The sequence below is a fragment of the Vipera ursinii genome (genome assembly GCF_947247035.1).
Source record: "Vipera ursinii genome assembly, chromosome: 8".
In the NCBI taxonomy this organism is placed as follows: domain Eukaryota; kingdom Metazoa; phylum Chordata; class Lepidosauria; order Squamata; family Viperidae; genus Vipera; species Vipera ursinii.
Genome location: NC_139519.1, coordinates 3,495,660 through 3,518,131, shown reverse-complemented (window position 1 = coordinate 3,518,131; position 22,472 = coordinate 3,495,660). Strand labels below are relative to the sequence as shown.

At 46.4% G+C, this 22,472-nt stretch overlaps 1 protein-coding gene across 2 annotated transcripts in view; it reads right to left on the bottom strand.

The window, feature by feature from the left end:
* Window positions 1–1,381: 1,381 nt before the first annotated feature.
* The window catches only part of GFPT1 (glutamine--fructose-6-phosphate transaminase 1), a 52,412-nt gene continuing 31,321 nt past the window's right edge, over window positions 1,382–22,472 (bottom strand). For both annotated transcript variants that reach the window (XM_083368263.1, XM_083368264.1), the window contains 10 exons: window positions 20,881–21,044; window positions 19,033–19,128; window positions 18,495–18,592; window positions 17,980–18,100; window positions 15,463–15,620; window positions 9,745–9,859; window positions 7,736–7,863; window positions 6,057–6,224; window positions 4,526–4,687; window positions 1,382–4,255 (listed from right to left, as the gene is read on the bottom strand). In XM_083368263.1, coding sequence (XP_083224389.1) covers window positions 4,211–4,255; window positions 4,526–4,687; window positions 6,057–6,224; window positions 7,736–7,863; window positions 9,745–9,859; window positions 15,463–15,620; window positions 17,980–18,100; window positions 18,495–18,592; window positions 19,033–19,128; window positions 20,881–21,044 — 1,255 coding nt within the window. In that variant the 3' untranslated portion in view covers window positions 1,382–4,210. The remainder of the gene's footprint in view (window positions 4,256–4,525; window positions 4,688–6,056; window positions 6,225–7,735; window positions 7,864–9,744; window positions 9,860–15,462; window positions 15,621–17,979; window positions 18,101–18,494; window positions 18,593–19,032; window positions 19,129–20,880; window positions 21,045–22,472) is intronic.

The window sequence follows — 22,472 nt, the reverse complement described above, 5'->3', positions numbered from 1 at the left end:
GGCCCAGCACAGGAGACACGACAGGGCCGCCAACCTGGCCCTGTGTGAAGACCGGATGGAAACCGGAAATGGGGGCAGCCGGTGCAGCGGATGGAAATCAGGCAATTCGTGATTCTTCAGCCAGCGTAAACAAATTATTCTGGGCCTTTGGCTAGTTTGCATGAGTCGGTTTTTTTAATTAAATGCAGTCATTATTCTCTCAGTTCTGATGTTATTAAAAAAAAATAATCTGAGCTTTGGTTTTTATGTTCAATTTGTAGAAAAAAGGAAGTGATGGATGAGGCAGCCCCTCCCTTTCCTGCTCCCCCCAAAATATTTGGTCTTGTATTTGTGGAGGAATCCTCACCCAATGACAGCAGCTGGATAATTTACACCAGTGATTTAATAGCTTTATGGGCCCCATCGGCTCAGTGGACGTTTATGCGTACAACTTTAATTCTAAAATATCACATCATTTAAGGGTTTATGGAGACCATTAAGCCCAACTTACAGATCAGTGTAGAAATCCACATTCATATCGAAGACTTCCAAAAAAAATAGCTGTCCAGCAACCTCTGCTTGAACACACATACATACATACACACAGATTGTTAGATCCTTGTCAAGCACATAAGATTTTCCCAATGTTCTACCAGAACGACTTGAACATCCCAGTTGCTGGGACCACACAAGCTGCTCCGTCAGCCACATTCCAGCATGGTGTCTTGTGTTTAGTTATCTTGCTTAGACCATTAGAGGTCATAGACCAAACTCCACTGACTGGCCCAGAAGACGGAGTCTGAGGCAAACCCCCTCCCCAAGAGATGAACCACATTAAGAGGCCGTAAATAGATGGTGAATACTTGGCAAGTTAGCCAAGAATGTGGGGCATGGATGGTTTTGCCTGCCTTGAGGGGGTTCTGCAGATTCAGCCCAACTGGGGCAATTTGGGAGGTGACTGGCCATCTGCAGAATTCCGCAAAAGCTGACTGGGTGGATTAAGAAGCCACCTCAAAGTTGCAAATACCTGCAAAAAAAATTTTTTATAGAAAAAGCTTGGGAAGAAAGTGCAGAAGATAGTGGCTGCAATAGTGTGAATACAGCTTTGGTCTCTTAGATGTGTAAAACCGGGGTGGGGCTTTGATAAAGAGAGTCAGGGCTGTTCCGTGCCTCAGTTGGGGAACAAAACCCAGCCAAAATAATACACCCTTTGCAGGGAATTCATAAAATGAGTCCAAGCCGTGGTTTCAAAATCAGGGTCAGGATGAAATGCAGGCCTAACCAGGCAGGCCTTTTCCCCTTTTACAATTTTTACCAAAGCCCACCTAAGACCAAATCTGAGTCGTCATGGGTGGCACGTGTCCCCGAAGGAAGCCCAATGATCCAAGGATGCTCAAGTAAGGAAGATTACACATTTATCTTTATTCAAAGAGCAAGGTACAAATACAAAATCAAGAGAACAACTGAAATGATAAAAGTTATACACAAAACGAACTATGGTCCCATCAACCAAGGCAAGCTGAATACATTCAGGAAAAGAAAGTGATCCGGTGCCCACCTCTTTCCATCGTCTGTCTCTCTCTTTCACACACACACACACACACAGGCCAACTTCCCTCGGCCCAAGCCAGCACTGAACTGACTCCAGGAGGCACAGGACACAAGGCCGGGTGCCCTGGAAGGTGGTCCCCAACCTTTCCGGTTTTGTGGACTGGTGGGGGGGAGAGGAAAGGGTGCACACAGCTCCATTTGCATGAGCAGTGGGCACTAGCACACGTGTGTGAAACTCACAGCCACTGCTTGCACAAATGGAGCTTCACATGCATGTTAGTGCCCCGCAGCTTATGCAAATGGAGCTGCGCACACCCCCTCGCCTGCCACTTGAGCGGCCTGGTTCCAAACTGGCCACGGCCCAGTACCGGGGCTGTGGTTTGGAGGTTGGGGGGCCCTGCCCTGGAGAACGTTGGCCTTGGGGGGAAAGTGCTTTGAGTCACGTGGTATTCCAGGGAATTTCCCCCCCCCCCAGACTCATGGCTTTCCTGGGCGGAAGGTGGGTGTGTTGGAAGCACGGGGAGCGCTTCATGCAGAAAGCGAAGCGGGGAAATTTCTCCCACTTTCCTTTACGGCTTGGCTCCCTCCTGGCCTTGTAGGCCATGTTGGCTTCCAATAGGTGTGGCCTCTTTTTCCTGTTCATTCTCAGACTTAAAAGTAGCGGAGACCAAGCGGAGTGCAGAACCCCCTGCAGCCATCCTAAGGCTTCTGACTATGTTATGGCAGCTCAGATGGGAACCAGCAGCCCGAGAAGAATGGAGACCGAGCATTTGGACATTACACAAATGCCAACATTGGCCAAGAAACTTCTTTTTATAATAAAATGTCTGAACTTTCCAGTGTTCACCACAAACTACCATGTCTTTCATGAGTGCAAATCATCATTTTAGGATGAATATGTGTGCTGTAGTCTCCTATGCACTTACCAAGCGGTCCTTAACTTAGCTTCCATCTAATGGACGCTGCTGGTCATTTCCCCTCCATCCCCCAAGTGCACAGTGAGGAAAGAAGGATGGTCAGGTCTCCCTGTGTCACCCTATTAGGATCAAAGGGTGCCAAGAACAGGCCTAGATTCAGCTTGCCTCTATATTCTGACACAGTTTACATTTCTGTTAACTTTCTGTGCAATTTGCCTTTTCTCCATTCTAGAAATACATCAATGAAAGCCTTTTTGGTGCCAATGTCTGTCCCATTAACTAATGAGGAGGAGGTTGAAGGGCGGCATATTTTGGTCACTCTGGATTTTTATTATGTTCGCATCCTCTAGAGATTTCAGAGCTAGACGATGTTTCCCGAGGCATCTATTTATCTTTGGTCCTCTCCTTATGTTGCATGCCTTCCCTGCTGTATTATTCCCATTGGGGTCATTTTAGAATCATTTTAGCTCGCTTGCCCACCGCAGAAATATATCAGCATAATATCCACAAGAACAGAGGGCTGATCTAGTTTAAAAGACAGTTTAAAGCAAACTATCTGAACTGAAAGAAAATCTGCCCGTTTCTGATAACTGCAGAAGCAGGGGGCCTTGAAATGGCATTTTGCTGAGGCCCCTCCTCAGCGGCTTCACCCTCCAATTCAAAATCCACAGGGGTTTTCCCTCTTTTTATCCGGAATAGGAATGCTATACAGAGCAGAGCTAAAATATGTCCAGATGGAAAATGCAACTCCCTTGTTCGTCCCTGGTGTCCACATTCACTGGATGACCCCTATTCCAACTCTACTCTTCCCCCTGGAATCCACCACACACCTTCACAGGTCGAGGGAAGCAGGAGAAGGACTGAAGAGCTGCCCAGACAGGTGCTGGTTCGCCTTCAGCCACACCAGTACAAGACAGACTTTTTTTCCCCTCATTGCACCTTCAGATGCTGGCATTTCTCTTTGATGCACTGAAATGGAAATTTACCTTGTTTGGAGAAAAGGGATTTCTCTGCTCCTCACTTAGAAGGTTAAGTCAGCCTACCGACATTTGACTTGATTCCCATTAAAGACTTGACACAGGGCCTTCACCTCAGAAGGACCAGCTGTGCAGATCTCTGTTTATGGATGGGGGGGAGGCGGGGGAGGGTGCTTTCACACCCTTTTGCAGGTCTGGGGGGAGTAACTCCAAAATGCAGACTTTGCAATCAAGGACTGATAGACAATCCACCCACCAGGAGTGGGTTGGAAAAAGTAATGCTCAGGGAACGGATGCCTGGGGCAGCACAGACTGCACAAATTTGGACTGCTGGGGGGCGGCGGGGGGGGGGGAAATGCACTGGCCAAGAGAAACCTTGGAGCCAAAAAAAAAGTCCAACCAGACTCTCCCAATGGTAGCAATGGAGCAGTTTTGGGAAAGAAGGCAAGTCCTTATCTGTCATTTGCAATTTCCAACCCTGCAAGAGCTCACCACTCTGAGTGTCCTAGAGAAAACTAGGAAATGAGGCAGTTTTATATAACTGGCGAGGATTGCAACAAACCATTTAAAAGAAAAAAAACCAGTACTCTTGACTTAGCTGCCACTGAACAATGCTACTAGGAGTTTATGGATTCAAATCCTAACTATCACAAATGCAACAATTACAGTATAAAGATTTTTCTATATTGGAAGTAAGAATTGATCACAGGAGAATGTTTAAAATCAGCGTTTTTCGGTACCAAAAGTGACGGGGAAGAAATCTCTTGTCAACCATGGGCAAGCAGCTCATTCAACCGTAACAGACTTGGCCAAGTTTCTTGGAAAGTCAACCTGGAAGAATGAAAATGATATAAAAACTATTAAAATCTTTGTCATAGCAAAAGTTAAGGATGCTCGATGGTTCCTCAACTCTGGCTTAGCTCGGAAGTCACAAATGCCTGCTCTTCCATTTAGCCTAGCTGATCCCCAGGAATTTGCCGTATCCACTTAACCCCCTGACATCACAGCCTGAAGTGAGTGATTGAACTTCTGGGGTTAACTGGGAAGAGAAAACGATGGGATCGGGAGAGTGAGAAGGGCTTCCGAAGAGCTGTAACTTACATCGTAGCCTCTGAGAACAGCCAGATGGAAAGCCAGCAGCTGTAAAGGAATCACACTCAGGATGCCCTGCAGACAGTCCACCGAATGGGGAACTTTGATGGTTCGCTTGTTATTTTTAATGGTCTCGATATCTTCCTTACCACAAATCACGACAGGCCGCCCCTATGAAAATTAAACAAAAAGAGTGAGCAGAGAAGTCTCTACCAACTCGATCTAGCCTCAGAGGCACACATGGGGGCCATCCGTGAGGACTGGACTCAAAAAAGTCAAACTATATGGTTGTGCCTGCTGCCATCTTGCCTTTTTTTGATGCCCAGCCCTCTCAAGGACACCCTTGCATGCACACATTTTGCTTACAAGAACAAAATTAGATTGTGGTAGAAGAAAGTGTTTCTTCAACCATTCTTTACTTGGGGTGTATCTCCAGTTTTCTCAGAGGCTCAAGATCCTTAATTATGCTAATTGAGAGCAGAAATTCCATGATTAAGTGACACTGTTGTTAAGCTGAAAAACTACATGACTGCCCACTTAGCAATGGCAGTTCCAACAGTCCCAGTTTTCATCCTTAAGCAAGCACCTCACATGACTGCAACTTCCGACTTCCTGCCGGCTTTCCCATTGACTTTGCTAATGGGAAGCCAGCAGGGAAGCTCATAATCATGAGTCGGGCACAGAGCACCAGCATCACAATCATGTGGCTGCAGGGACACTGCAATGTAACTATAAGGTCTGGTCATAACTACCACTTGTGCAATGCCACTATACGTTCGGTCACCAAAGAGCTGTCACTGAACGAGTGGTCGTTAAACAAGGACCACCTGTATTATATTTCCTCCTCAGACTTTATCTTCACAAAAGAACACATTTGGAAATGTGGGGCTGAAAGATTACAAACAAGTCGAAAGCCACTGACAGCCCTGCCCCAACTTTCTTCCCTTCAGCAAGGAAGATCCTCCATTTGTACTGAAAGGTATATTTTACTAAAGGGCCATGTGGTTTGCAGCATAGCAAAGCTAGAACTGAAATTTCTCCGGTTAACTTTCACCATCCAGTTCCTCCTCTTTGCTGGTCCCTTATTGTCCAATTAAGTTTGAATGGTTTGGGGAACTGTCTTCAATGGTGGGCTGGTTGGTGAGTTGTTAAGCCGTTCCGTTCCATTCCCAATGGAGACCTTGACTTGGTCTCTGGAAGGTACGATGAGCAGTCGGCCTCCCCACTCCCATTCAGCTCCCTCCCCCCACAGTTCAGGGCAGACTGGCAGCTGGCGGATGCGAGATGCAGGCACAAGATGGCAGTTCTGACATCCACCGAGAAGCTCCCATGTGGGTCTCCTCCAGCTGAAACGAGGTCCTTCATCTTTACGAGGGGAACATCTGCTTCCTTTTGTTAACAGTCTGCTGTTTTTTCATTAGAAATCAGACAACCGCCCAGCTGAAACTTACTAAAATAAAGTCAGCCGGGCTCATTACCCCATTCAATATTCCGAGGTGGGGGGGAAAGACACCGGAGTCCCCCAGGCCCCTTTGCTTACCTGCCGTGCCATCACCTGCTGCAGCGCATTCTGGCATTTGGCATAGGTGTTGTCCCTCATGATGATCATAATCACCGGCATCAGCTTATCCACCAAGGCGAGGGGGCCGTGCTTCAGCTCCCCAGCCAGGATGCCCTCCGAGTGCATGTAGGTGATTTCCTTGATTTTCTAAGCAGAAGGAGCCCTTGGTTAATCTCCGCGGCCTTGGTGGAGAACCAAAGCTTTCCCTGCTCTCCATCTTTCAAGGCATCTACTGCTTGTCAAGAGAAAGTCACTGCGAAACCTCTACATGAATTCCCTGGGGAAAAAGATGGGCCCAGAACAACTCCTTCCCTTAGCTTCCTTCCTTCTGAGAAAAGGGGAAACGGTGAAGGAAGAACATTGTGATAAGGCTTCCACGTAGGAACAAACCCTTTGTTTTATTCTCCTGTAGAGTGGAGTGGAATAAGAATGGAATAGAATAGAATGGAATGGAATAGAATGGAATGGAATGGAATAGAATAGAATAGAATAGAATAGAATAGAATAGAATAGAATAGAATAGAATAGAATAGAATAGAATAGAATAGAATGGAATGGAATGGAATGGAATGGAATGGAATGGAATGGAATGGAATGGAATGGAATGGAATGGAATGGAATGGAATGGAATGGAATGGAATGGAATGGAATGGAATGGAATGGAATGGAATGGAATGGAATGGAATGGAATGGAATAGAATAGAATAGAATAGAATAGAATAGAATAGAATAGAATAGAATAGAATAGAATAGAATAGAATAGAATAGAACAGACTATCAAGGAGACACCACTTTCCAGACTGTGCCCCATCTCTAACATTTTGCGAACCAGCCCACTCAGAGGATGCTTCTGAATAAAGTTTGTCCTGCACAAGACCTATTTGAAATGAGGGGTATCTTAAAACACACCGGGATGGGTTTATCATTCCAGAAACAGGGATGACTGGAAGGCAATGGGGGTGTCAACAAAAAAAAAAGTCAAATGGTGACTGCACAATCAAAGCCTTGCCATTTTCCAAATATGGCACTTACAACCAATGTAAAAAATCTTTTCCCAGCTGGGCAGATACACCTGCCCAGAAATTCCTCTGCGTATCTGCAAAGCGTTAGAGGAGACTGAAGATAAACCTAGGTGAGGAGCAGAGCTCCAGTGTGGTCCCTACATCTTAAGTTCTGCTAGAAGAGAACGCATCCCATCAGCTACAGAGCCTTATGCTTTGGGTCGCTGCCTGCTTGTCTGCTATTTAAAAAAACATAAAATCCAGTTTTACTTTTCTGGTTGTACACTACAGCCAGCTTCCTCTGCCCAGTTTAGATCAGTGTTTCTCAACTTTGACCACTTGAAGATGGGTGGACTTCAACTCCCAGAATTCCCCAGCCAGCTGGCTGGGGAATTCTGGGAGTTGAAGTCCACCTATCTTCAAGTGGTCAAAGCTGAGAAACACTGGTTTAGATCTTTCGCTTTCAAAGCCTGTCCACATTCTAGTCTGTGGTACCCCTCCATGATTATGAATGACCATGTTTGGCAGGCTTCTTTTTCACTACCACCCCCGCTTTATCTGCCCCAAGGGACTAGGAACATTTCTCTCTCCAAGGGGTGCAACTGCAGCTGCCAAGGAACCGTGTTCACAAAGATGTGGGTTCAAGAGGATGCTCACCAGGGCGCCTTCAAGGCAGGTTGCGTAGTGATAGCCCCGCCCCATAATGAGGATGGACTTCTGGTGGTAGAGCTCTGTGGCCAGCTTCTGGATCTCATCGTCCATGCTCAGCACTTCTTTAATCAAGTCTGTGAAAAGCAACAAGAAGAGGCAATGCTTCGAAAGTACACAACACACCCCGGCTACTGGGTGCTCAGAGACCTTTGAGAAACAGGCTGAAACGGACCCCCTCTTTATAAAGCTGCCGTGAAAGACGGCCGAGAATGGCAAAGGGCCCATTACAGGTAGAATCTGAAGCCACGGGGTTGCAACTGTGGTTTTTAAAACCAGGGGCGGAGATTGCTTTCTTCAATCTGCAATCCAAATGAGGGTGCAGATTGCCTTTCTTGGGGTACCCCTGCCCAAAGAGGGGAGACTTAGCAGAGAACGGTCATCTCTGCTGAGAGGAAATGGGACAACTTGCAGTAGGCTAATTCACCACGGCCAACTTGTCGTGGGACAATTCAACAATTCAATTTAATTATTCAAAATAAATAAATAAAAAAATTGTAATGGTTGTTGTTCACATTTCATTCTGTCCTTCCTCTGGCATCCTTTCTCTAATGATTCTATTCCACTACTTCTTTGATATTAGTGTAACTTTTGTCCCGTGGCAAGTTGGCTGTGGTGAGTTGCCCGCGGTGAATTGTCAAGGTCCCTCCCTAAGAATGGCGACGGCAGCATGCCTGAAGCCAGCACTCTTGTAGGCAACCAGGGCCCACGCCACGTAATCCTTCACACTCCAGCACCTTGAGTGGCATCCGGAGACAAACTAGCAAGCGAGGAAGCGACTGCAGGACTGGGGCTGAAGGAGAGCATCGGACAATCCTCAGTACCAGGCAGGCAGGCACAATTTATACCAGATGCAACTTCTGGCTAGGCTTCAAGAGCAGCCCTGCACTGAGCAAAGAACAACAATCCAAGTGTAAGATTGTTGCCAGGCAAGGCCACCACTTGTGCGCCAGCCAATGTGAGGTAAATCTTCCAGGAGACCCAGGAAGACCCTGGAGAGGCAGACTACTTCTGGGAGAGCATAATGCCAACTAGGGTTAAAGGTGGCCATCAACTGTCCCACTCGGTCGTCTAGCAAAGAAAGACTCCGAGCCACTTGCGAAGAGTCTCCTTTACTGAAGCTTAAGTGGTCAGTCCTAGAGGAGATCAACCCTGACTGCTCTTTAGAAGGCCAGATCCTGAAGCTAAAACTCAAATACTTTGGCCACCTAATGAAAAGGAAGGACTCACTGGAGAAGAGCCTCATGCTGGGAAAGGTTGAGGACAATAGAAGAAGGGGACGACAGAGAAGGAGGTGGCTGGATGGAGTCCCTGAAGCAGGAGGCGTGAGCTTAAATGACAGTGGATTTGCCTGGATTTAGTCGTCTTCTGAATGAACGGTCAACCCAGCTTGCTTGGGCTGGGTTGCTTGGCTGGGTTGACCGTTCATTCAGAAGACGACTAAATCCAGGCAAATCCACTGTCATTTAAGCTCATGCCTCCTGCTTCAGTGACTCTCATGGCTGCATCTCACTTATCAGCTGACGGCCTGACATTAGCATCACACCCTTCACTCTCCCTCCCACCAACCAGCGGAATGGCTTGCCTTCAGAAGTTGTGGATGCTCCATCACTGGAGGCTTTCAAAAAGAGACTGGACAACGATTCGTCCAAAATGTCATAGGGTCTCCTGCTTGAGCAGCGGGTGGGACGAGAAGACCTCCGAGGTCCCTTCCAACTCTTACTATTCTGTTTTATGTTCTACCTGCCCCAAAGACAGTTCACCTCCCTTCACACACCTCCCTGTGCAGAGGACACACTAGTCAAAAGGGCTGCCACAAAACTCCCATTTGCATTTATTTATTTAAACGCAGGCAGCATCTCCCATAATGAAACTCTGGGTGGCTTACAAGTGGAAGCGAGACTCAGATGAATAAAATTAAAATATTCCAAACGACATTGTTGCTCATGTGTACCTACCTGGCAACAGCTTGAGGCCAAGCATTATTTCTTTCCTCCGTTCTTGCATAGAAATTCTGTCGTCGCACATCATGAGCGCAAACATGACAAGGGAGACAAACTGGCTTGTGTAGGCCTGGAGAAGAGGGGCGAATAAGGCATCCTGTTAAGCCTGGAAGACCAGCCCTCTTCTCCCCTTCCTCCTCATTGGGAACGGAGTGACTGTAAGGAATTAACAGCTCATTTTTTGTTTTAAAAAAAATCCTGCCTTCATCACTTTTATAAGTAACTCAATACCTAATATTCCTTCCTCCGCTTTTCCCCACAACCACCCTGTGAGGTGGGCCGGACTGAGAGAGGGAAGGGCTTGCCCAAAGTGCCTAGGGTGGGACTAGAACTCCGAATCTCCTGGTGACAGGCCCAAAGTCACCCAGCCATTTTTCTTGCCTCAGGGGGAACTAGAACTCCTCATCTCTGGATGGAATGTCGTGTATGTTATCTACTTTTATATGGTTTATAACATATGCGATTATTGTTAGACTTATCCCCTCACATTCGTATGAAGAAAGGCTACGTTCAAACCAGACACCAGTTAAAAACCTAGCTTAAGAAAGAATAATACGGTTTATAAAATTCAATCTAATTTTTTTTTTAAAAAAACCATTAATTCACAAGACCAAAAAAAAAAAAAAACGGAGAAAAGACTCCTTCGGCTTCAGAATGGGGAGTGGGCTCAAGGAAACACCTTCAGAAAGGCCCCCTTTGTAAGTGCTGCCCTGCTGAAGCCCAGAGGCGGAAGAGGGGCCCCACTCCCAAATTCAGCCCCCCCCCCAAGGTGTGTCACCAAGGCCGGGCACCGGGGACTCCAATGACTTCTACAGCCTGGCAAGAGTACAGCTAGGGGTGGGTAGGAAACTGTTTTTCCCGTCCCCGAGTTTTTTTATTTCTTTAACATTTACCCCACCTCTGAAACTGACTCTGGAAGCAACCAGCAACTACCCTGGCTTGATCTCCAGCACAGAGCAGCCTTACGCTGGGCGCTCTCCTCCAGGCACCCGGCTGGAATGAGGCAGGGGGGGTGCCTCTGGGGTTCCTGAGACTGGCCGGGCATTTTGGACCTCTGGGCATACCTAACACGTCCGAAGCCAGGTTATAGCAAGGCGTGGATCAGCCTGGGAAGAGGAGGTCACCGACTCCCCACCTATCAAGCAGAAACGGCTCTGAAGCTGGCCGGATGTTTACTCAGGCTCAAAATTAAAGAGAGAATTTTTATAAAATGTTTTATAGATGGCATTTAGACCCTTAAAAATTAGCAAGTATGTATCCGAACTGCCAGCCTAAATGTTGGAGGTGTGGTTGTGAGGATGCAACGTATTATCATATATGGTGGACTTGTAAAAAAGTTAAAAGCTTTTTGGATTAAAATTTGGTGGAATATGCAGAAGATATTTAAGAGAAAGATAAGGTTTTCTCCACAGTTATTTCTGTTGGGTGTCATTACAGACTGTACTGTCATAGATACTAAATTGATGTTAAATTTAATTACGGCAGCAAGACTTTTAGTAGCGCAATATTGGAAGAAGGAGGAACTGCCGACTATAGAAGAGTGGACTTTGAAAGTGTCAAACTTGGCGGAAATGGCAAAGATTTCAGCATATTTGAAAGATCATTCGCAACAGAGATATATTTTGGAATGGAGAAGATGGATCGATTATATTCAGAATAAATATGGGACTAAAAAGTTTCATTTAGCATTTGAATAAGTATTAGCTTTATATGATGTATTATTAGTTTTATATGATGTATTATGTTATTTGTTATTTATTAGTAATTTAGTTATGTTTAAGGGGTTAAAGTGCAATAGAATTTAATGTGTCTTTTTTAGTTAGTTAGCATATTTTAGCTTAAGTTTGTAAAGTTTATACCCTGTATTCAGCTCTGGGAAGTCGGGGGGAGGGTAAGGGAGGGCAAGGGGGAGGGGAGAGGGAGGGAGGGAGGGAGGGAGTTTATGTCTTTAAAAATGTATCTTAAAACTTTTCAATAAAAAAAAAAGCTGGCCGGATGTTTAGGAGGCAGCCCTGAGGAGGCCAAGAGAACTGAATCCAAAGTTCTAAAATGGATGCGGCGCAATCTAAACCCCCCCTCCCCTCACAAGCTCAGAAAAGCCAGCTTGCCAGCTCCCCTCGTCTCCGACCGCCTCCGACCGCCTTGCCCCCTGGGACTCGCCCAACAGAGGGGGATGTTGCCCTCAAGGAGGAGAGCTGGCATCACTCTAGAATTCTTGGAAAAGATGGAAACCAAAGTCCCCGCCACAGGTAGTCCTTGGCTTATGACCACAGCGACTCAGCCCAAAATTTCCACTGCTAATGAAGGCAGTTGTTAAGTGAGTTTGGGGCCATTTTACATCCTTTTCTGCCACAGGTGTTAACCAAATCACTGTCGCTGTTAAGTGAATCGTGTGGTCGTTAAGCAAATCTGGCTTCCCCACAGACTTTGCTTGTCAGAAGCCGGCTGGGAAAGTTACCAGGGGTGATGATCACGTGACCCGGAAGAGCACAGCAGTCATAAATACATGCCAGTTGCTCCATGCCCAAATTTTGATCACATGACCGCTTACATCCCTTCACTTAGTGACGCTTCAAAGGAACAGCGGCACTGAAAAAAGAGACTTATGACCAGTTTTCACACTTACGACCATTGCTGTTGTAAGTGTGTTAAACAGTCATAAGTCTCTTTTTTCAATGCCGCTGTTCCTTTGAACCGTCACTAAGTGAAGGGATGTAAGTCGAGGACTACCTGTTGAAAAATGCACTGTTATAGCGTCCCCTTCACAATTTGCCCTTGGCCTTACATATCCCAGGTCAGTCCGGTGAAATTTGTGTTACTTTTGTCAAGGAAAGATCGTTAGGTGTCCTGCTGCAAGGCTTGGCACAGCTGATGCCCCTATTTGCCAACAACAAACAATTCAAATTCTGCTGAGTTAGCTAACTCTTGCCTGCTCTCTTTCAGCAAGGCTTACGTTGTGGGTACTTAAAAGGGCCTCTATTTCCATCGGAAGTACACTGGATGGCCCGATTGATAAAGACTGGATGAAAGTGACTGATGGGCGAGGGACCAAACAGGGACCAAGGACACCCACAGCATTTTCTAATCCTCTGACAGGAAGGCCCAGGGTCCACCTGTGTGGGTGTGGGTTGTCATGCACACCCTGAGTTTGGCTTATACTGAATTTGACTTGTGGACTTCAACTCCCAGAATTCCTGAGCCAGCATGGCTCAGGATTTCTGGGAGTTTGAAGTCCACAAATCACAAAAGGGGCATACTTCCCCACCTCTAATCTATACAGGTAGTCCTCAACTTAGAAGAGTTCATTTAGTGACCATTCACTGGAAAAAAGTGACTATTTTTCACACTTCCGTTATGGTCTCCCCACGGTCACATGATCAAAATTCGGACACTTGGCAACTGACGACTGCAGTGTCTTAGGGTCAGCAATCCCCTTGAGACCTTCCCACAAGCAAAGTCAATGGAGAAGCCAGATTCACCTAACAATCACATCACTAACTTAACAACTGCAGTGATTCACTTAACAACCCTGGCTGGGAAGATCGTAAAATGGAGCAAAATTCACTTAACAACTGTCTCGCGTCACAACAGAAATTTTGGGCTCACTTGAGGCCATAAATTGTAGACTAGGATATTGTCAGCTTTTCTAAGAATTGTTTGGGTTAACTTCCATTTCTTATCTCGAGTGGTGACTCCATTCTTCAGAAATGCAAGCTCAACTGGGAAAATAATTCAATGAACCACATCTGGCCGTTCTGGGCACCAGCCAACAGGATTTGGCACGCTGGCCGCCCAAAGCTGCCACCGAGCCCGGAGCGCTCCAAAATGCCCTCAAGACAATAACCATTCCCAGAGAATGCTGAGGAGAGAAGGCTGGAGGTGGCTTGACCAGGCCTGGATCACGGCCCTCTGCAGAGGCAACTCCTCGGGGACCCCGGCTTCAAGCTAATCAGGACTGAATTGGCCTTGCTCAACCCCTCAGAGATCAGGCAAGGCACAAACTGAGGAAAGCGCATTCTCGTCCCGATAACGAGAGGTCAGGAAAACGTTCAGCCCTCTGGCCCTCTTTTGCTTCGTTCAACTGCTTTAGTCTGCTTGGGTTCCGGATGTCCTCCATCCTCTGCCGAAGCCCCTTCTTTGGGGCTCTGGGTGGGGCACCGCTGCCAGGGGAGCCGTTCTGCTGGAGAATCCGTGGGGAGTGGAGAAGCGACGGGCCCCTCTCCTCGGGGCAAGGCAGCTGCCCCCAACCTTCTCCCTCTTTTTCAAGAACCCAGAGATCAATCTATCTCCACCAAATTCCCATCCCCGCAGGACAAATGTATAGTAATCCAAAATAGATTCAGCCTAATTTTAAAAAAAATCCTCATTAAAAAAACAACAGCCCCAAACTCAGCCAAGGGGCCCATTGCAGTCTCCACTCCTTTCCAAGCCCTCTTTCTTCTCTCTCCCCTCTGGTTTTCAGACATGCCCTCCCATCACCCGGGGTGGGGTGGGGGGTACAATTGCCCACTATTCCTCCCACCCACCGCACCAACCCATCACACCCCGGCTCCACCTTTTTCCCCTTCCCATTTGCAGCACAGAGGCAAGCCTCACCTGAACTGCCTCTCAAGCCAGCCAACCTCAGCGGGGTTTCCTCCTTGCCATTCCCAAAGAATCGGCGGGAGTCTTGGAGACGGGAAGGCCCACACAGAGGCTGCAGCTGGGCCATCTCTGGAAGGAGGACCAAGGCCGGCCAAAGGCACAGACAGGGGCCTCCTGGTCCCTCTGACCCAAGAGGAATAAGGGAGTACAGATAGTCCTCAACTTACAACCACAACGGAGTCCAAAATTTCTGTTGCTACATTTGTTAAGTGAGATTTGTCCCAGTTTCTTGCCACAGTTGTTAAGTGAATCACTGCAGTTGTTAAGTTAGTAACATTGTTAAGTTGTTAAGTGAATTGGGCTTCCCCATGGACTTGGCTGGTCAGGTTAAAAAGACGATCACAGAACGCTGCAACCATCGTGAATATGAGTCAGCCGCCAAACCTCTTAATTTTGATCCTGTGACCATGGGGACGCTGCAATGGATGTACATGTAAAAAACAGTCGTAAGTCCCTTTTTCAGTGCCGTTGTAACTTTGAACAATCACTAGATGAACTGTTGTAAGTCAAGGGTTACCTGTAACCGAGCTGGAAGGGACCTTGGAGGTCTTCTAGTCCAACCCCCTGCTCAAACAGAAGACCCTACCATTCCAGACAAATGACTGTCCACTCTCATCCTAAAAGCCTCCCGCGATGGAGCACCCAGAACTCCTGGAGGGAAGCCGTTCCACTGGTTAACTCTTCTCACTGTCAAGAGCTTTCTCCTGACTTCTGGGTTGGGTCCCTCATTGAGGATGGAACAGAGCTTCAGTTCGGAGGAAAAGACAGCTTTACATTTTGGTTCAGCCACAAACTAACTTTATGAGTTACTGTTCTCACCTGTCCTGCCTTTTCTGACTACACATAAAACAGAGGCCCTTTCAGAATGCAGGTGGAGAATAATTAATTCTTGGGACCCCACTCCTGTCCTTAAGAGAAGCAGAAGGGGGCAGGCGTCGTCAGCGTGGGTACCGAGCGTAAGGCCCATTAAGATGGTGCACCTTGTGCAAACCTGCTTGTCTGAGCTCACTTTAGGCATAGGATCCTCACCTTTGTACTGGCCACCCCAATCTCTGGCCCAGCGTTGATATGCACCCCGCAGTCCGTCTCCCGTGAAATGGAGCTCCCAACGGTGTTGGTGATGCCCACCGTGAGGGCTCCCCTCTCCTTGCAGTACCGAAGGGCCATCAATGTGTCGGCCGTCTCCCCTGACAAGAGAGATGGACGTAGTCAATCAAGAAGGTGCTCCCACCAAGTGCTGAAGATCTGTCAGTGCAGAGGCCTTATTCCTACATTCATTATGAATAGGGGACACACCTCAGACACAGCCCAATTAAGCTCTGCATCGGCTCTCCAAAGCAACAGGATCTCACCCGGTGAATAAACCTGGACTCATCTCCTTTCCTTCAGCATTTGAGAAGAAATGCCCAAGGAAGGGGCTTCTGGCATGTTCTGCTCGGGGGTCTCAGCCAAAGGCAGGCAGGCTCTCCACATTACAGGGCATTACAAGTCCCAGGAAAGAGAATGGAGGCTGCATCTACCAAAATGCTGTTTTCGCCAAAAAGGTATTCTGTTTGCCGATTCTTAAGATTACTGATCACCGTAATCTAAGAATCAGCAAAAATACTCAGCTGGTCCCCCAGTTACTACCATAATTGGGCCCACAATTATAGATATAAGTAGTAACGGTCTTAAAGAGGATCACCATATTACTGGACCCTATTTTATCCATCTTTTTTGTAGTAACTATTAAGAAAAATAAGTGAGGTCATAAAGCAAACAGCCATGACCATAAAAGTGACTGAGCGGGATTTGACAGAAATTGGAAGTAAACACCAGTTCCTGGCAAAAATATAAATCACAGTCATGTGACTGTGGGGTGCTGCAAATGGATGTACATGCAGGCCAGTTGCGGGGTTCCCAAAATGAGGCCTTATGATTTATTCATAAATGGTTGTAAGCAGTGGTGGGATTCAGCTGGTTCGCACCAGCTCAGCAGAACCGATACCTAATTTTTTGCTGAGTTGGCAAGCCAGTTATGGCCTTCCCATCTCTGTTTTTTTTTAAATGTTTTTTTTTCCATCTGATGCTGAAGTTTTCTCTCCCGGTTCCTCCCTTCAGCCGTTCGGGTCTTGCCAACTCTCATGCCTCTCCGGGTGATGGAGGAGGGTCTCCAAGGCACCAACTGAAGCTGACATCCTGTTCCATGCCCAAGGGAGACCTCCTCCAGCACCCATGTGCTGCACGGCAGCAGCCAACGGAGGCAGGCAGCAGAAGGCTCTGCTTGCTGATAAACCTGACTAACCGTTACGTTTCATTTTCTCTCCCTGTTATTATTTTCTCTTCTCCGGGTGGATCTCTTTTTTTTAAGGGGAGGGGCAGAATGTAAGACCCTCAACGTATTTCTTCCTTATGCTTTCATTTTTGGGTTCTGCCATTCTATTGGGGGTGGGGAAACGCTTGCGCTGATAAGAGGGGAAATAACCTATGGGTCTTCTGCAATGTACTGCTTTTGGGTTGTTCTATCCTCTTTGAAGTACTTTGCTCGGGGGTGTGAAAGGAATGTGCCTCTGGCCATCTGCCTTATCTCAAGTCAGATGGGAAGAAGCTGCGGAGTGACCTGATAGCCTCGGTTCTTTTCCACAACAATTTAACACCTGTGGATCGGCTCAAGTCAAACCCTCCGGTTGAACATTTGGGGTGGGGTCTGAAAGGGCTCTTTTAATGTAATGTTTTGTGCGGGAAATCCTCAGATCCTGCCTTACTCTCCTGCTATCAATACCTTCCAAGAAAAGTTCCTGTTGAGACTATGCAAGTTTCAAGAGTTCTGCTTTCATGGGAGATTTAACTGATGCAGGTCCTTACATCTCCCTTGGGCTTCTCCCACTTTCTCCTTCTTCCTCCTCCTTTGAACAGCCCTTTGCTCCCATTGCTGCTCTTTCAGTCCCAGATCTCAATTTGTCCAGAGCTTATGCGGAGGGTCTTTGGAAACAAAGCCCTGCAGAGATCGGGTAGGATGGACACCATTCCCTTCGCTTTTGGACTGATTCTGAAATGGGTGGGGTTTTTTTGAGAACGGGAAGAATCCGCATTCTGCATCAAGTAAAGTTTAAAGAAAGTTAAATAATATAGCAGCGAAAATCCAGCATGGGGGGAAAAATCCCATTGTTTTGAGACGCCAGACTAGCGTGCATTCACCTGCCTTGCAATGCTGCTTCTCATCTTGAGGAACTTTACCCTCTTCAGATGTTCTTGGTTCCCTCAGCCCTGGACCACACGGCTAAGAGAACGCACTAGTTATGACCTGCCGTTATTGGAGAGCCGAATATATTCATACAATTCTTCTACCTTGAACAAAAAATATACTTTGCTCCCTTGGAGTGAAGTGCTAATAGAGACTTTAGCCACCGTAAAGTTGGATGTATGCAGGTATCCAACTTTATGGAGGTGAACATTGGATAAATGCACTACCTTAAAAAAAATGAACACCAATCTACAAGATAGGCATGTTGCTAAAGCCCTGGGTGAACCCTGCATTCTTCTCTCAGCTTCCCTTGGACGTCCCACCTGACTGGCTAATGAAAAAGCAGACATCGTCGCGGAAGACGGGAGTATTCCTGTCCAAGAAATCACTGGCCAGCTCCACCATGACAGGCAGTTCGGTCAGTTCTTCCAGCACTTGGCGAGTCTAGGGGAGCAAGGGGGGGGAGGAGGACAGGGAGGGGAAGAAAGAAGCAGAACATAAGATTAAACTAAAGCATCACTCAGAAGTGCATACTTTTGTGCATATTATTTATTCCACCCACAGGCTGGTAAATGAACAATCTCATAGAATTTCTTCCTGTTTCAATAGTTCCAGGGGTCCAACTGTTCAAAGCCTTGGAACAAAACACCAGTGAAACACATAAAAAGAACACATGGCTTCGACTACATGGTTGTGGGTGTCATTTTGATTTTTTGGACCCCATGCCTACCGTCAAAAAAAAACCTGGAGTCTCAATAGCATGACTGACATTTTCCTGGTGCAGGGCATTGCTAATAGTTCAAAAACTTTGAAATGCTACTTGAGTTCAGCTACTCACAGCAACGCCTGCATGGTAGCTTGTCCCACAAGCAATGAGGATCAGACGCCGGCATCGCTGAATCTCCTTGATGTGGTCTTTCAGGCCCCCAAGATTCACTGTGATAAATAACAACGCAGAGGCTTGAGGAAAATGGCCCAGAGAAAAGCAGAACGGCTTCAGTGCAAATGATCCCGCAGGATTTCCTTTGTGATTCTTACAAAAGTTTCCACCCCTCACCCCAAAGAGAACTGGTCAGTAACAAGGCTTGTCAAAGCAACCTCCAGAGATAAACAGTTAGCACAATAGCCAGAGGTATTGATCACGGGGCGAGTTGGCCAACAGCAATTTAATTGGTCGAGATCCACCACAGTGGAAGAAAAGAACTTGCTCACAAGCAGAGAAGCAGAGTTATCATCATTTCCCAGTGTTAGAAGAACATCTGCAGATCTTCTCTGTGAATGAAATCTATCTTAAACCACTTGAACCATTTTTGGAAAGACAGAGTTTTGTGTAAAAATCTGATTTTCTGAGCAGAAGACAATTCGGAAGCTTTTACCTGTGTAGTCATCAAAGTTAACTCTTCCCCTCATGGTGTTCACGACGGATTCTGGTTGCTCAAATATTTCCTTTTGCATGAATGAACTGAAGTTACCTGGAAAGAACAAAAGGAAGTTCATTAAATAGAGGCAACAATGTCATTCTCATTTTCAAATGCAAGCCACCCTCGGTCCATAACACAACAGAAAAACCCATTTTGCTATTCTGAAAGTGCAAAATTAACATGTTCGACATATAAATGCACATGCATAATATGCTTTAACGCAAATGCACACATGTTATGCCTGGGTTTATAATTCAGTTAATATTTTAAAACTGAATTTAGACTATTTAAAAGGTAAATGTAAAGATTCCCCCGCACATGCGTGCTAGTCGTTTCCGACTCTAGGGGCCGGTGCTCATCTCTGTTTCAAAGCCGAAGAGCCAGTGCTTGTCCGAGGACGTCTCTGTGGTCATGTGGGCGGCATGACTAGACGCCAAAGGCGCACAGAACGCTGTTACCTTCCCACCATAGTGGTCCCTATTTTTCTACTTGCATTTTTATGTGCTTTCGAACTGCTAGGTTGGCAGTGGGCTAATGCCTCCTTAAGTAACACCAGCTGCCTGCAATTAGTGCAGGTTCGCATCCCACCAGGCTCAAGGTTGACTCAGCCTTCCATCCTTCAGAGGTAGGTAAAATGAGGACCCAGATTGTTGGGGGCAATTAAGCTGACTTTGTAATAATGCCGCTTGGGGGGGGGGTGAAAGCCCTAATAAGCAGGCATATACATAGAATGAAGGCTACTGCTAACCTTGTAAGCTGCCCTGAGTCTTCGGAGAAGGGCGGGATATAAATGGAATTTAAAAAAATAAAAAAAAAGTGATAGAAGTGCGAGACTCAATTTTTTAAACTGATTAATGTCATTGGAAGTGCAAGGAGGAAACAAATTTTGGTGATGCTTTGATCCAGAATAAAGCTGCAGTCCAACACACATTTATCTGGAAGTTAAACAGCATTCTACTCATTAGGACTCCTTCTCAGTAAATGTGTAAAAATGGCTCTTTCGTTATTTTTATTTAAAAATCTGCACACTGCCTTTCAATCTTTTCCCAAGGGAGATAAGTGCCACTGAACAGCAATGACGAACAGCAGAAAGAAGATTAAGGAATTAAATCTTAGCGTACAAAGAGGGAAGTAAAATGAAAAGTTCTGGAAGAGCTGAAAGTTGTTCTTGATGCTGGATTCAACAAAGTGCAAAGACAGCATCTAAAAAAATCGTACCATGAACCATCAGGATGTAGAAACGATCGTTTATGGCTTCTGTTGTGTGAATTCAGTTAATGGGACTTATTTAGCAAGTCATGGTTAAATTAACTATGGGGCCTTTCAAAACGAAATGGTTAAATTAAACCAAGATTGGTTAAATCACACTAGGATTTATTTAAAGACCAAAGGGTCAATTCCACTAATGTGAGTAGATCCCAAGTTCAGTTTATGGGTGGTGCTGACATGTTTAAAAACAGAAGGAGTCTACCAACCAGCCAGTGAAGATGGCAAAGGACAACTGAAATTTCTCAACTCCTCTTCTGGCTCAGTCCTCTTGGAGAGGACGACCCACGATCGGACAAGAGTTCATGGAAGGATCTGAATTCCAGCTGAAGAGTTATGGAAAACTCACCTTGAATAGGTCCACATACCAGGGCCAAATGGGTCCTATCTTGAGAGCACCTGAAGGAACCTTTTAAGGATCTAGCCAACAGGTCACCGTAGACCAAGATGGTGGCTTTACACAGGAAGGAACTGTGAACACATCAGAAGCAGCCTGGCAAAGAAACCGTTTGGGAAGAGCAAGCCCTCAATCCATACCCTTCATGATCTGCTGTAGCTCCATCCGCAAGGTTTGAACTGCCCGGCTAGGGTGGTCTCCAGCAGTTCGCTTGATCCGGTGTATGGAGAGACGGCCCTCCACTACAGCTGCCACGTCATCATCTTCTAGAAAAATCACCCTGTTGGTGTGTTCGATCACAGCGCTGTGAGAGAATGGTTGAGAATGGATTAACAACTCTTGAAGGAACCCACAAACCAGTTTAGAATGGGACGCAGATGAGAAAAAAAGGATTTTTTAAAAAAAAAAGATGCTAAAACCAAGTGAGATCTAGAGAATTTATACCATTATTTGTGCTCCTTATATCAACCATGCCTACCAAAGGGATACTCAAATGCTTAACTTAAAATTCACCTGAAAGAAAAGTAGGGTGAATTATGAAGGAGAACCATTAATGATAAGTCTTCAATGTTCAGGTAAACTTTGTTATTTCACCGAAAGGGACTTTCCAGCTTCATTTCCTACTTCTTCTGTCTCTCCTCTAAGGCAGAGTTCCCCAACCTTTCCGGCTTTGCGGACCGGCAAGGTATGGGGGAAGAGTTCCACACTCACAGCTCCATTTGTGTGAACAGCAGGCACTCTTGCATGTGCACAAAGCTCCAGTTGTGCGAATGGAGCTGCACGCCTGCTTGGCTGCTACTTGCAGGGCCTGGTCCTTGACAGGCCGTGGCCCAGTACTGGGCCACAACCTGGGGGCTGGGGACCCCAGTATTAGGGAATTATCTGCCAGACTCTTCCAAATGAGTTATGTTACTGCTCAGAGTGGTTTTATGATGGGAGGCCATACGAATCTTATGAATGAAGGAATGAATTTAGCCATGAAATGAGCTATTATCTGCAGCGCATTTTTTTCTCTCCAAAATATGCTAAAATAAGAAAGAAAGGCCTTTGCGGGATATCCAGTTTCCACGCCTGACCCCAGATCAAACGATGCTGCTAACGTCTAGCCAATTTGTTGTCAAACAATACTGGCCGTGTCCTGGGGGGAAATCAGAGGGGGTGGTCTCCTTCCCTCTTTCCCGCCCCAAATGGAAAAGCAGGAGCAAATCAGCTCCTTCCCTTCCTAGAAGTGGATCATGCTCCGGCACTAGAGGAGGAGGGGACCGGGTTACAGCCCCCAAGTCGGAAAGTTGCCCCCCAAACTTCCACTACAGGTAGTCCTCGACTTACAACCATTTAGTGACCTTTAGAAGTTACAACAGCACTGGAAAAACCTGACTTGTGGCCATTTTTCACACTTACAACCATTATGGTCATCCCACAGCCACCTGATCAAAATTCAGCTCATTGACAACTGGCAGGGACTTATGACGGTCGCAGCGTCCCTTTGGGGTCACGTGTCCCCTTTTGTAACCTTCTGACAAGCAAAGTCCACGAGGAAGCCAGATTCACTTAACAACGGTGTTAATAACTTAATTGCAGTGATTGACTTAACAACGGTGGCAAGGAAGGTCATAAAATAGGGCAAAATTCACTTTAACAACTCTCTTGCTTAGAAACGGAAATGTTGGGCTCAATTATGGTCATAGGTCAAGGACCTCCTGTGCTGGCAAAGACTAAAAGATCTCTTTAA